This window comes from Bufo bufo, chromosome 4 (genome assembly GCF_905171765.1).
Source record: "Bufo bufo chromosome 4, aBufBuf1.1, whole genome shotgun sequence".
Taxonomy (NCBI): domain Eukaryota; kingdom Metazoa; phylum Chordata; class Amphibia; order Anura; family Bufonidae; genus Bufo; species Bufo bufo.
In genome coordinates, this window is record NC_053392.1 from 392,670,595 (window position 1) to 392,682,903 (window position 12,309).

A 12,309-nucleotide genomic window follows, 5' to 3' on the forward strand; every position below is an offset into this window, starting at 1 on the left:
AATTTACATACCAGACGAGAAACCAGAACGGGGAGAACAGAGCAGCGATATCACATGTCATCAATATGCCCTACACTGCCAGGTACTTATATGGTAATGTCAGGACCAGTGGTCCTCTTTAATATATCTCCTCTAAGTGGACTAAGGCTGGCTAATACTTGTTCAGCTAAGAACCCCCCTCACCCCCACCCAATATGCATACTCGGCTTAGAGTGGGCTGTGAATAACGGCATATTCACCTTCACTTGTGGTACACATAAAATTGATATTGCTGCATTCGTAACTACCCAATCTATAAAATTAGCACAGTATTTATTACACATGCAATCAAAAAGGTGTATGTACCCAAAAATGGTACCAATAAAAACTGTCTTGTCTCACAAAATGTCTTGTTCCACACAAAAAACAAGCAACTGTCGAGGGTGAAATAAAAAACAAACAAAAAAACTAAAAACTGTTTTTATAGTAGAGACAGAATAAAATTATAATGACATTTATCGCTGTGTTTTATTCATCCTGCCTCCAAAAAACAGATGTACGATGTGATCAAAACATTGAACTTGTAAAAGGAACAAACACCCATGTAATTATGATGCTGATCACCCGATGAACTCGTTTGTTCGTTAGGTAAAAGCATTGTTGATGCAGCAACAAAACCATCGCTTCTGAGCAGCAGATAACAGAAATCCTCTGCCCAGAAACAATTCATCTGTATGGGGACGAGCGAGTGCAGTAGTGAATACTCATCCCCATACATAGATGATCGCTACATGTAAATGCAGCTCTCACCTCCGCTGACGTTCAGAACATGGAGTTTATTCCTGATAATTGCCTGTGCATTGGCCCGTGTAAAGAGGCCTTAAATTTAAAGGGCTACTGTCACCCCCCATTTAGCAATTTTCATTATCGGACATTAGCTATTTGCTAATGTCAGATGAGTCCATATATATCACTGTTACCTGTCTCTGTGCTGTCATTTCAGTAAAAATTGTACTTTTATGATATGCAAATTACTTCACTACCAGCAAGTTTGGCGGTTACTTGCTGGTAGCCGCCGCATCCTAGGACTATAAACACGCCCCCTCCTCCACTTGATCGACAGGGCCAGCGAGCGCTCTCCTCTTCTCTCTGGCCATAAAATCCCGCGCCTGCGCCGTATCAGTCCTCATTCGGTGCAGGCACTCTGAGAGAAGGACGCTCGCTTGCCCGCTCCTTCCTCAGTGCGCCTGTGCCGATGACGTCAGCCTACACCCAGGCTTCTCCCAGTCAGGGAACACTGTTACCGGAGCGGAAGCGTGTGACTTCCGCTTCCGGACTGCGAAAATGCCGTGGTCACATTTCACCACGGTATCTGAAGGGTAAAATGTATGTGATCAGTCTTATGGCTGATCGCATACATGTGCCGTGGATCTCTGCTATTTAAAATAGCAGAAACCCGGCGGCTACGGCGCCTGCTGCACGTGCGAGTGGGCGCCATGTTTAGGGACCGGACTTCCGCCGTACATATATGGCGGAGGTCCTTAAGGGGTTAAACAGTTATGGCTCTTTGAATGTGAGGGGGAAAAAAAAAAAAAAGTTGATTATGAAGACAGATCAGTCTCTAAGGGGTTAAAGGGCTTCTCTCACCCCACTAAGCTTTTTTTTTTTTTGGTTACTTATAATCCCTATACTGCGATTTATGCATACATACTGTAATTAATCCTTTTGGTTCAGCAGATTCTGTTAAAAACGTACTTTTAAAATATGCAAATTATCTTGCTACCAGCAAGTAGGGCGGCTACTTGCTGGTAGCAGCCGCATCCTCCTATCCTAAAGACGCCCCCTCCGCATGTTGATTGACAGGGCCAGCGAACGGGATCTTTCTCTGCTGGCCCTGTTTGCATTCAAAATCTGGCGCCTGCGCCGTACCTTGTCTCGCTCGGCCGCTCCTTCCTCAATGCGCCTGCGCCGACTGAATACCGTTACGGCGCAGGCGCGAGATCTTGATAGCAGACAGGACCAGCCAGAGGGCGATCCCGTCCGCTGGCCCTGTCAATCAACATGCGGAGGGGGCGTCTTTAGGATAGGAGGATGCCGCCCTACTTGCTGGTAGCAAGGTAATTTGCATATTTTAAAAGTACGTTTTTAACAGAATCTGCTGAACCAAAATGATTAATTACAGTATGTATGCATAAATCGCAGTATAGGGATTATAAGTAACCAAAAAAAAAAAAAAAGAGTTTAGTGGGGTGACAGAAGCCCTTTAAAAGGAAATTCTGCATTATTTAAAGGGTTGACAGCTGAGAATTCGATAACCCCTTCCCGACTTACCCAATGTAAATTTACATTGACGGTCGGGCATTTAACCCCTTAAGGACGTACCGGAAGGCCATGTTTGCCGAGTCCTTAAGTACGTCCTAACTTTAAAAGTACATTGCGGCGCAGCGGGGGTTAATAGGAACAGGATGCCCGCTGAAATCTTATTATATGCGGCTGTAGGGGGGACCCGATGGCATGGAAGGCAGCGTGATGTCTAAGGAACGCATCGCGCTGCCTTCCGGTGACGAGCCTGTGAGATCCAGCCCCCTGGATCTCACAGGCCGGAAGCTGTATGAGTAATACACACAGTATTACTCATACAGCCAATGCATTCCAATACAGAAGTATTGGAATGCATTGTAAAGGATTAGACCCCCAAAAGTTCAAGTCCCAAAGTGGGACAAAAAAAAAAGTGAAATAAAAAGTTGAAAAAATAAAGTGAAAAAAAAAAAGAAAGTTGAAAAAAAAATGGTTTTCCCCCCCAAAAATTAATTTTCCCCAAATAATTTTTTTTTTGTAAAAAATAGAAAAAAAAAAAAAAAAAAAAAGAAGTATACATATTAGGTATCGCCGCGTCCGTATCGACCGGCTCCATAAACATATCACATGACCTAACCCCTCAGATGAACACCGTAAAAAATGTAAAATAAAAACTGTGCTAAATAAACCATTTTTTGTCACCTTACATCACAAAAAGTGTAATAGCAAGCGATCAAAAAGTCACACGCACCCCAAAATAGTGCCAATAAAACAGTCATCTCATCCCGCAAAAATCATACCCTACCCAAGGTAATCGCACAAAAACTGAAAAAATTATGGCTCTCAGACTATGGAAACACTAAAACATGATTTTTTTTGTTTCAAAAATGATATTATTGTGTAAAACTTAAATTAAAAAACCAAAGTACGTACCGGTAATTCCCTTTTCATGAATCCTCCATGACGGCATACCAAGAGAGAGATGACCCGCCTCCGACCAGGTAGGGACAGGAAGTATAAATTTGACTCTCCTCCGGCTCCTCCTCAGTGTCTTTCTGGATCGACAGCCTAGAGAGTGTTCTTTCGAATCTTTTCATTTATACCTTTATTTATCTTTTGCACACCATCACACACACCATCACCTATGTGTAGAACTATCGTATTCTTATGAATGTATGTGTATATATAATATATATATATATATATATATATATATATATATATACACACACACACACATACATATATATATATATATACACATATATTTTTTTTTTTCGGGTGGGAAACCCCTATGCCGTCATGGAGGATTCATGAAAAGGGAATTACCGGTACGTAATTTGGTTTTTCCCTTTCATCCTCCATGACGGCATACCATGAGATATAACATATTAAACAACTAGGGGGGGATTATAGCTTGAAGAACTTTCCTCCCAAAGGCTAGATCTTGACCTGCCTTAAAGGGACACTGACAGGCCCAATTAGCATATTTAGGCATATATATGTCAGTACAGGTCTTATAAAGTGTATTTGAATCATCTAAGTATCCCCCCTGTCCACCTTATAAATACCGAAATATAAAGTTTTATAACCTGCTTGTCCGGTCACCAATCTGCCCAAGGGGCGGCGTTTCATCTCAAAATGCGCCCAGCCAGCCGCTCCCAACTGCCGTTCTGAAGCCTCGCCCAGCTCATCAATATTCACTTCGCTGGCCGGCGGCTACAACTCTCCCGACTAAAGATTCTGCGCACAGCCCATTCGATCCTCTGGGCCTCCGTCCAATCTTCAGCGCATGCGCCCGGCCGGGGTCGCATCGCGCCTGCATACAGAGCGCTGCAGCCCCTGCTTTATGCGCATGCGCCGGGCACTTGAGTCGGGAGAGTTGTAGCCGCCGCCCAGCGAAGTGAATATTGATGAGTTGGGCGGGGCTTCAGAACAGTAGTTGGGAGCGGCTGGCTGGGCGCATTTTGAGATTAAACGCCGCCTCTTGGGCAGATTAGTGACCGGACAAGCAGGTTATAAAACTTTATATTTCGGTATTTATAAGGTGGACAGGGGGGATACTTAGATGATTCTAATACACTTTATAAGACCTGTACTGACATATATATGCCTAAATATGCTAATTGGGCCTGTCAGTGTCCCTTTAACATGGACTCTGTAATGTTTGATAAACGTATTAGGGCTAGACCAAGTGGCCGCCCTACAGATCTGCTCTAGAGAAGCGTTAGCCCTTTCTGCCCAGGAGGCAGAAACTGATCTTGTAGAATGTGCTGTAAAGGCTTCAGGAGGCGATTTTTTTAGTGCTTTATATGATTCTGAAATCGCCGTTTTAATCCATCTGGAAACAGTATTTTTTGTCGCTCTCTGCCCTTTATTTATGCCAAGAAACTGAACAAATAAGGAGTCCGTCTTTCTGAAGGCCTTCGTGGCTTCTAAATAGATTAGAACTGCTCTGCGTACGTCCAATTTATGAAACCTTTCCTCTCCTTTTGTTTTCGGGTTGTCACAAAACGAGGGAACCAATATTTCTTCTTGCCTGTGGAAATTAGACACAACTTTGGGAAGGAAGGAGTTATCCAATTTAAATGTAATTCTATCTGAAGAAATGACACAGAAAGGCTCATTAATCTTCAGGGCCTGGATTTCACTAACCCTGCGGGCTGACGTAATTGCTACTAAGAACAGGGTTTTTAGTGTTATATATTTTATAGAGACGGATGATAAGGGTTCAAAGGGACTTTCTATTAAGCCTGATAAAACTACATTAAGATCCCAGGGGGGAGTCATGGCTTTCAATGATGGTCTCAGTCTGTCTGCCCCTTTAAGGAATCTGATAACCTAAGCATGATTGGTGATTTTTTCATCAAAAACTGCGCTAAGAGCTGATACGTGAACCCTTAGTGCATTGGGACGAAGACCTTTCTCCAGCCCAGATTGTAAAAAACCTAGAACTGAAAGGACTGAAAATTTTTCAGGGGATACCTTCTCTTTTATACACCAGGTATTAAAGGTTCTCCATACTTTATTATAGATTCTTGAGGTTGTCTCCGTTCTGCTAGCCGACATAGTATTAATGACGGGATCTGACAGGCCTCTAGCTTTTAAAATCAACCTTTCAGGTTCCAGGCTGCTAAATGCAGCCTTTCCACCTGGGGGTGGTGAACTGGTCCCTGCGACAACAAATCCTGATCCCAAGGCAGGATCCATGGACTTTGGATGGACATGATCTTTAATAGTGGGAACCATGATTTCTTGGGCCATAAGGGGGCTATCAGAATAACGTGAGCCCTGTCTTGCCTTATCTTTTTTATCACCCGAGAAATTAGTTGCAGAGGGGGGGGGAAGGCGTAAGCTAGATGGAAATTCCATTTTATTGAAAAGGCATCTATCCCTTCGCTTCCGTCTCTTGGATTGAGGGAAAGGAAACGACCTACCTTTGCGTTTGTGGCTGACGCAAAGAGGTCTATCTGGGGAACCCCCCATTTTTGGGTTATTTGGTGAAAAACTTGTCTCTTCAAACTCCATTCTGTTTGATATATTTTGACCCTGCTTAGGAAGTCTGCTTTTATGTTTAAGCTTCCTTTTAAATGGACTACTGACAGGGATCTTATATTTCCTTCTGCCCAGGAAAAAATCTTTTCTGCTATTTGGCTCAGACATTGGCTCCTTGTTCCACCTTGATGGTTTAAATATGCCACCACTGTTGTGTTGTCTGATCTTATTTGGACGTTTTTTCCTCCTATATATTGACTCGCCACCTTTATAGTCTCCCAAACTGCCATCAATTCCTTTTGGTTTCACAAAGTCTTTTGGTGGTCTGCCCAGGCCCCTTGGAAATAGTGATGAGAGTAATGCGCTCCCCACCCCTAAGGACTTGCATCTGTTGTGACAAACACCTGTTCTTCCAAATTCCAAGGAATTCCCTGGCATAGGTGATCTACTTGCCTCCACCACAGAAGAGATTGGTTTACTGCAAAAGGGAATCAGAACTGTTTGGTCCAATGAACTCTGGTTTCTGTCCCAGCAGGTTAATACCCAGTGTTGCAGGGTTCGAGAGTGGAACTGCGCCCACTTTACCGCAGGAATGCAAGAGGTTAGAGTCCCTAGCAGTCTCATAGCCTCTCTTATCGAACAAGATGGACGACCTTGGAACCTTGAGACTTTTTCTACCAGTCCCGAAACTTTCTGCTCTGTAAGTGACGTCCTCTGACGAGTGGTGTCCAGGGAGAGGCCCAAGAAAATTATTTCCTGGGACGGGACCAGCTTTGATTGTTCCCAGTTTATTAGCCATCCCGCTAGATACAGCGTCTGGCAGGTTACTAAGAGATTTTTCTCCAGTGACTGCCTTGTTTCGCCTACTATCAGTAGATTGTCTAGATAGGGAACAATCAGGATGTTTCTCCTTCTCAAGTGGGCCACCAGCTCCAGCATCACCTTTGTGAAGACCCTTGGGGCCGAGGTTATCCCAAAGGGTAATACCTGGAACTGAAAGTGGAGCAGATCTTTTCCCAAATAGACCGCTATTCGCAGGAATTTTTGAGACTGTTTGCATACCGGAATATGGTAGTATGCGTCTCTTAAGTCTATGGAGGCCAAGTAGTCTCCCTTTTTTTAGCAGATTCACGGTTGATCTTATTGTTTCCATTTTGAATTTGTTGTATTGTATAAACTTGTTCAAGTTTTTTAGGTTTATTATTAACCGATATTTGCCGTCCGTTTTTTTTTACTAGAAAAACGGTTGAATAATATCCCTGACCTTTTTGAGAGGGTGGAACCGGAATTATGGCTTTCTGAGCCAGTAGCTTCCGAATCCCTTCTTCCATATTTGTTTGAAGAACGGCTGTTTTTTGGATTGGAGTTACCCTGAAAATATTTGAGGGAGGAGGAAGACGGAAAACTATTTTGCAGCCTTCTGATATTATATTTAAGACCCAAGGGTTTGTTGTAATTTTTCCCCAATAGTCTCGAAACAAACTTAATCTTCCTCCTACCTGAGCACTGGCGTCATTGCTTTGACGGTTCCGTATTCTTTGTAGAGAACAAGTATCCTCTATTCTTCTGGTTTCTTCCCCTTGACCAGCTCGAATCCCTATTCGTTTTCTTTGCTTGGAAGGGGGTCCCTTTTTTAACCCTCCGAAAGGGAAATTTCCTTTTCCCGGAGTCCCTAGGAAAGGTTTTCTTAGAGTCGGAAGCCTTTTCTAGGATGGATTCTAAATCTTCCCCAAACAACAAATTACCATGAAAAGGTAAGGTACACAACTTTAGTTTTGAACTGACCTCTCCTGACCAAGACTTTAACCAGAGGGACCTTCTTGCCACGACCGCTAACCCAGATGCTTTTGCAGCTATCCTGACTGATTCCGCAGTGGAGTCCGATAGGAAATCCACAGCTTTAATTAAGAGCGGAAAGGAATCTTTTAGACTGTCATATGAATTTCCGCTTTTCAGCAAGGATTCTAACTGCGTGAGCCATTTCCTCAGTGATCTGGATACTGATGCTGCAGCTAAGTTTGGCTTAAACAGGCCCGCGCAAGCTTCCCATGTTTTTTTGAGGGTTTGATCCATCTTTTTATCCATGGGGTCTCTTAATGACCCCATATCCTCAAATGGTAAGGCGTTTGACCCTTTCACTAATTTAGATAGGGAAACGTCTATCTTAGGACAAGTTGTTAAAAGGGCCTCATCCTCACTAGAAAAAGGGAGCCGTCGCCTTATTGTCTTAGGAATGAACAATTTCTATCCGGGGATTTCCATTCCCTTTTAATGAGATCGTGCATATTTTTATGTACAGGAAAACCCCAGTTAGACCTCTGCTCAAATCCGCTGAACATCTCGTCATGGACTGATCTGCGGACCTTTTCCTCAAAAAGATCCATAGTGTTCCTCACTGCTTTAATTAACTCTCTGGTATCCTCTGATGAAAAGAGATAGTTTTTAAATTCAGAATCAGAATCTTCGGACCAGAGTTCACCTGATTCTGAATCTTCTTCTAATTCAGAATCCGACGTTTTTGTCGCTGGTTCCTGCGCCTGTTTGGAGCAGGAAGGGATTAATGAGGTATCTGACATAGCAGCCCTGATTTCTTCCCTAATCGTGTTTTTAAGTTCTTCCTTTAAGGACGGAACTAAATCCTTAGAAATATTATCAGTGCACTTTTTACAAACTTTCCTAGTAGAGGAATCTGAAAGTTTAACAGAACAGATACTGCACTTTTTTGCCCTCTGACTAGATTTTGCTTTCAGATCACTCCCTTTCTCACTCTGCATACACACAGAAGGAAAGAGAACATATAAGGGTAAATAACAGAATATACTGTCTTAACCCTTGTCCTGGTGGTATTACTCACAGATACGGATCCCTGAGTGGTCTCCATCATTTCACCTGGATCCAGCATATTTCAGGGTAACAGGCAAGCTTACTGTTCCCCCTTAAATAGTTTTACCTTAAGACCTCAGATCAGAGGACGACCTCCACCATAATCCTGCGCGATTTTTTGAATCTCCCGCCGCCGGCGGCATGCGATCCGCCCCGGAAGTGCTCTCAGGCCCCATACCGGAAGTACCTGTGGAACGCTTCGTGGAACGCATGGAGCGCGTCCACTTCCGGTGACGACACTGTGAGCGCCGGCCATGCCGGATTGCATTGTGGAGTTTTTGCACCAGACCGGAGGGACTCCCTGAGTGTCCGGCCCCACGTGGACCTGTCTGCCCGCGCTAGCAGCAGGTAAGAGACAGGTCTTCAGAGCCCGTTCCCAACTAGGGTTCGGACTCTGCTGCCTCCTCACATGGTATCCTCTTCTTTCTTCATGGTCGGCGACCATAAGAGAAAACCCTATCTCCTACCTGGAGGGACAGGAAGACACTGAGAGGGAGCCGGAGGAGAGTCAAATTTATACTTCCTGTCCCTACCTGGTCGGAGGCGGGTCATCTCTCTCATGGTATGCCGTCATGGAGGATGAAAGGGAAAAAGTATACATATTAGGTATCGCCGCATCCGTGACAACCTGGTCTATAAAAATATCACATGATCTAACCTGTCAGATGAATGTTGTAAATAAAAAAGGTGCCAAAACAGCTATTTCTTGTTATCTTGCCTCACAAAAAGTGTAATATAGAGCAACCAAAAATCATATGTACCCTAAACTAGTACCAACAATACTGCCACCCTATCCCGTAGTTTCTAAAATGGGGCCACTTTTTTGGAGTTTCTACACTAGGGGTGCATCGGGGGGGGGGCTTCAAATGGGACATGGTGTCAAAAAAAAATAGTCCAGCAAAATCTGCCTTCCAAAAACCGTATGGCATTCCTTTCGTTCTGCGCCCTGCAGTGTGCCCGTACAGCGGTTTACGACCACATATGGGGTGTTTCTGTAAACTACAGAATCAGGGCCATAAATATTGAGTTTGATTTGGCTGTTAACCCTTGCTTTGTAACTGGAAAAAAATTATTAAAATGGAAAACCTGCCAAAAAAGTGAAATTTTGAAATTGTATCTCTATTTTCCATTAATTCTTGTGGAACACCTAAAGGGTTAAAGTTAGTAAAATCAGTTTTGAATACCTTGAGGGGTGTAGTTTTAGAATGGGGTCATTTTTGGGTGGTTTCTATTATGTAAGCCTCGCAAAGTGACTTCAGACCTGAACTGGTCCCTAAAAATTGGGTTTTTGAAAATGTTTGAAAAATTTCAAGATTTGCTTCTAAACTTCTAAGACTTGTAACATCCCCCAAAAATAAAATATCATTCCCAAAATGATCTAAACATGAAGTAGACATATGCGGAATGTAAAGTAATAACTATTTTTGGAGGTATTACTATGTATTACAGAAGTAGAGAAATTGAAACTTGGAAATTTGCAATTTCTTTAAAATTTTGGGTAAATTCGGTATTTTCTTATAAATAAAAATGAATTTTTTAAAATTAATTTTACTAGTGTCATGAAGTACAATATGTGACGAAAAAACTATCTCAGGATGGCCTAGATAAGTCAAAGCGTTTTAAAGTTATCAGCACTTAAAGTGACACTGGTCAGATTTGCAAAAAATGGCCAAGTCCTTAAGGTGAAATAGGTCCCTAAGGGGTTAAAAAGTCCCTAAGGGGTTAAAAATGGTGCCCGCTCATAGCTGCTGGGTGCCTGCTGTTTTAAACAGCATGCACCTGGGACTAATTTATGTGATCGACGAGAACGTTGATCGCATATATTTAACTACTCAGATGCCGTGGGATCTGGGACTAAAAGGACAGCTACTTTTTTATTTCTCCCGATGATTGCTCCCTAGACAAAACGAGCCATTATAACTAATGAAATGTATTTGAGAATATATGTATAATAAAATCATATTTAAGTATTTTAAATTTCTTAATTCCCGGAGAACCGCTTTAAATAACTTTTTGCTGCTAACGCAGGACTGCCTTCATACTATGAACAGTACTACGAAATTATATTACTTACCTGGACAAAATGGCTGGGCATTTCACTACATATGGAGTGGATCTGTCCATTAACTATAGGGATAATTTTGGCCAGTGGAAGACTAATGCTGGAAAGGCTGTATAAATAAATACATAAATAAATTACATTTTGATAGTATATATTGAAATAATATTCTGTGTAATATGTTTTACCAGTGTTAAGTAGAGAATTAGTGCAAGCTTAAACATGAATAATAAACGCAAAATATTGGAACGAGAGTCAATCTGAATCCTTAATGATCAATGATTTTTGAAATTCAGTATGTTCAACAGTCTGCAACATTTAGTTTCACAGATACCAGCTTCAGATTCTTTGTTCAGTTTAGTGTTCTAATTAGATTTCCATTATTTATTGCAGTTTGTAAACTAGTATACTTTTGTACAACAGTTTTACATAAAGGGGCATGATGAAAATGCTTCATATCGTTTATGAAGAATGTAGGTGGTACACAAAGTACTTTAGGTTTTTTAAGTAATGCAAGGGTCAAGAAAAAAATAAATAATTGACCTGTTCAATGAGCTGGTCTGATTTAATACTTGTTCATCTGGTCGAAAGAACTCTGCAATGCTGTCGAGAAGCCTTCCGAAACCTCGATTCAGACATGAATTCAACACTGTGCCGAAGTCTTTACTGAAAATATAAATCATAGAAAATAAACACAAATGATAGAATATTTACTGAAAAATCTATAAAATGAGGGCTGCAAGCCCCATTCTCTTCACTGCACAACCATAGTGAGGAGGAGTTTGAATGGAGCAGTGGTCCTACATGTAAACTGCTGATTCATTAGGTGTTCATGGGGCCAAAGGAAACAGCTGAGCACTTGTCTGTCTCCATCAATCCAATAAACAGACAGTCCTTTGTGGGATAAATTCTTTAAAATGTAACAATTTTTTTTTCTTTTTTTTTTTTAATTCTTTATTGAAATCAGTGGTACAGTACAAATGGAGGATGCAACCTCCCAATTATAGAAACAAAGAAAAGAACAATAACGTCACAATGTATGCGATGGCATATATAAGGTGTAACATTATCACCAGTTTTTTATCTTGTCGAGTATAACCTTATAAGTAGATCCAGATGTTATAGTATATCTGAATGGATTGGCATGGGTGCATAGGGCGAATTGCTTTTGATAATTGAGGGTATATAACTCACTCAGATCTGGGAAACCTTAGAATTGATAGTTTAGGACTTCAAATCTGTCGGAAAAAAGACCTTAAACCTGATGGGGGATTTGGGGTAATTCGTTTAGATTCCTGAACGTCCTCCAATCCTTCCACACTCTCATGAAATTTTGATAATTTCTCAATTCCCAGGACGAGATTTCTTCGAATCTGTGGATTTGGTCCACTTTTAAGAGCCACTGTTCAATAGAAGGGGTTTCTGTGGAAAGCCAAAGTCTCGGTATGAGAAATCTGGCTGCTGCTATCAAGTGTTTAAAAAGCTCTAGATTAGAGATCTTATATCCAGATGGGAAAACGTTCAGGAGTGCAATTTCAGGGGAAGGGACTAGGTCTGTTCCACAAATGTGATTGGCTTTATGAAATATTTTCTCC

At 41.9% G+C, this 12,309-nt stretch overlaps 1 protein-coding gene across 1 annotated transcript in view; it reads right to left on the reverse strand.

Moving 5' to 3' along the window:
- The window catches only part of PEX3 (peroxisomal biogenesis factor 3), a 48,044-nt gene that overhangs the window by 616 nt on the left and 35,119 nt on the right, over positions 1 to 12,309 (reverse strand). The window contains exons 11-12 of the mRNA XM_040429248.1: positions 11,258 to 11,380; positions 10,730 to 10,826 (exon numbers count right to left, since the gene is read on the reverse strand). Of these exons, the coding sequence (XP_040285182.1) occupies positions 10,730 to 10,826; positions 11,258 to 11,380 (220 nt within the window). The remainder of the gene's footprint in view (positions 1 to 10,729; positions 10,827 to 11,257; positions 11,381 to 12,309) is intronic.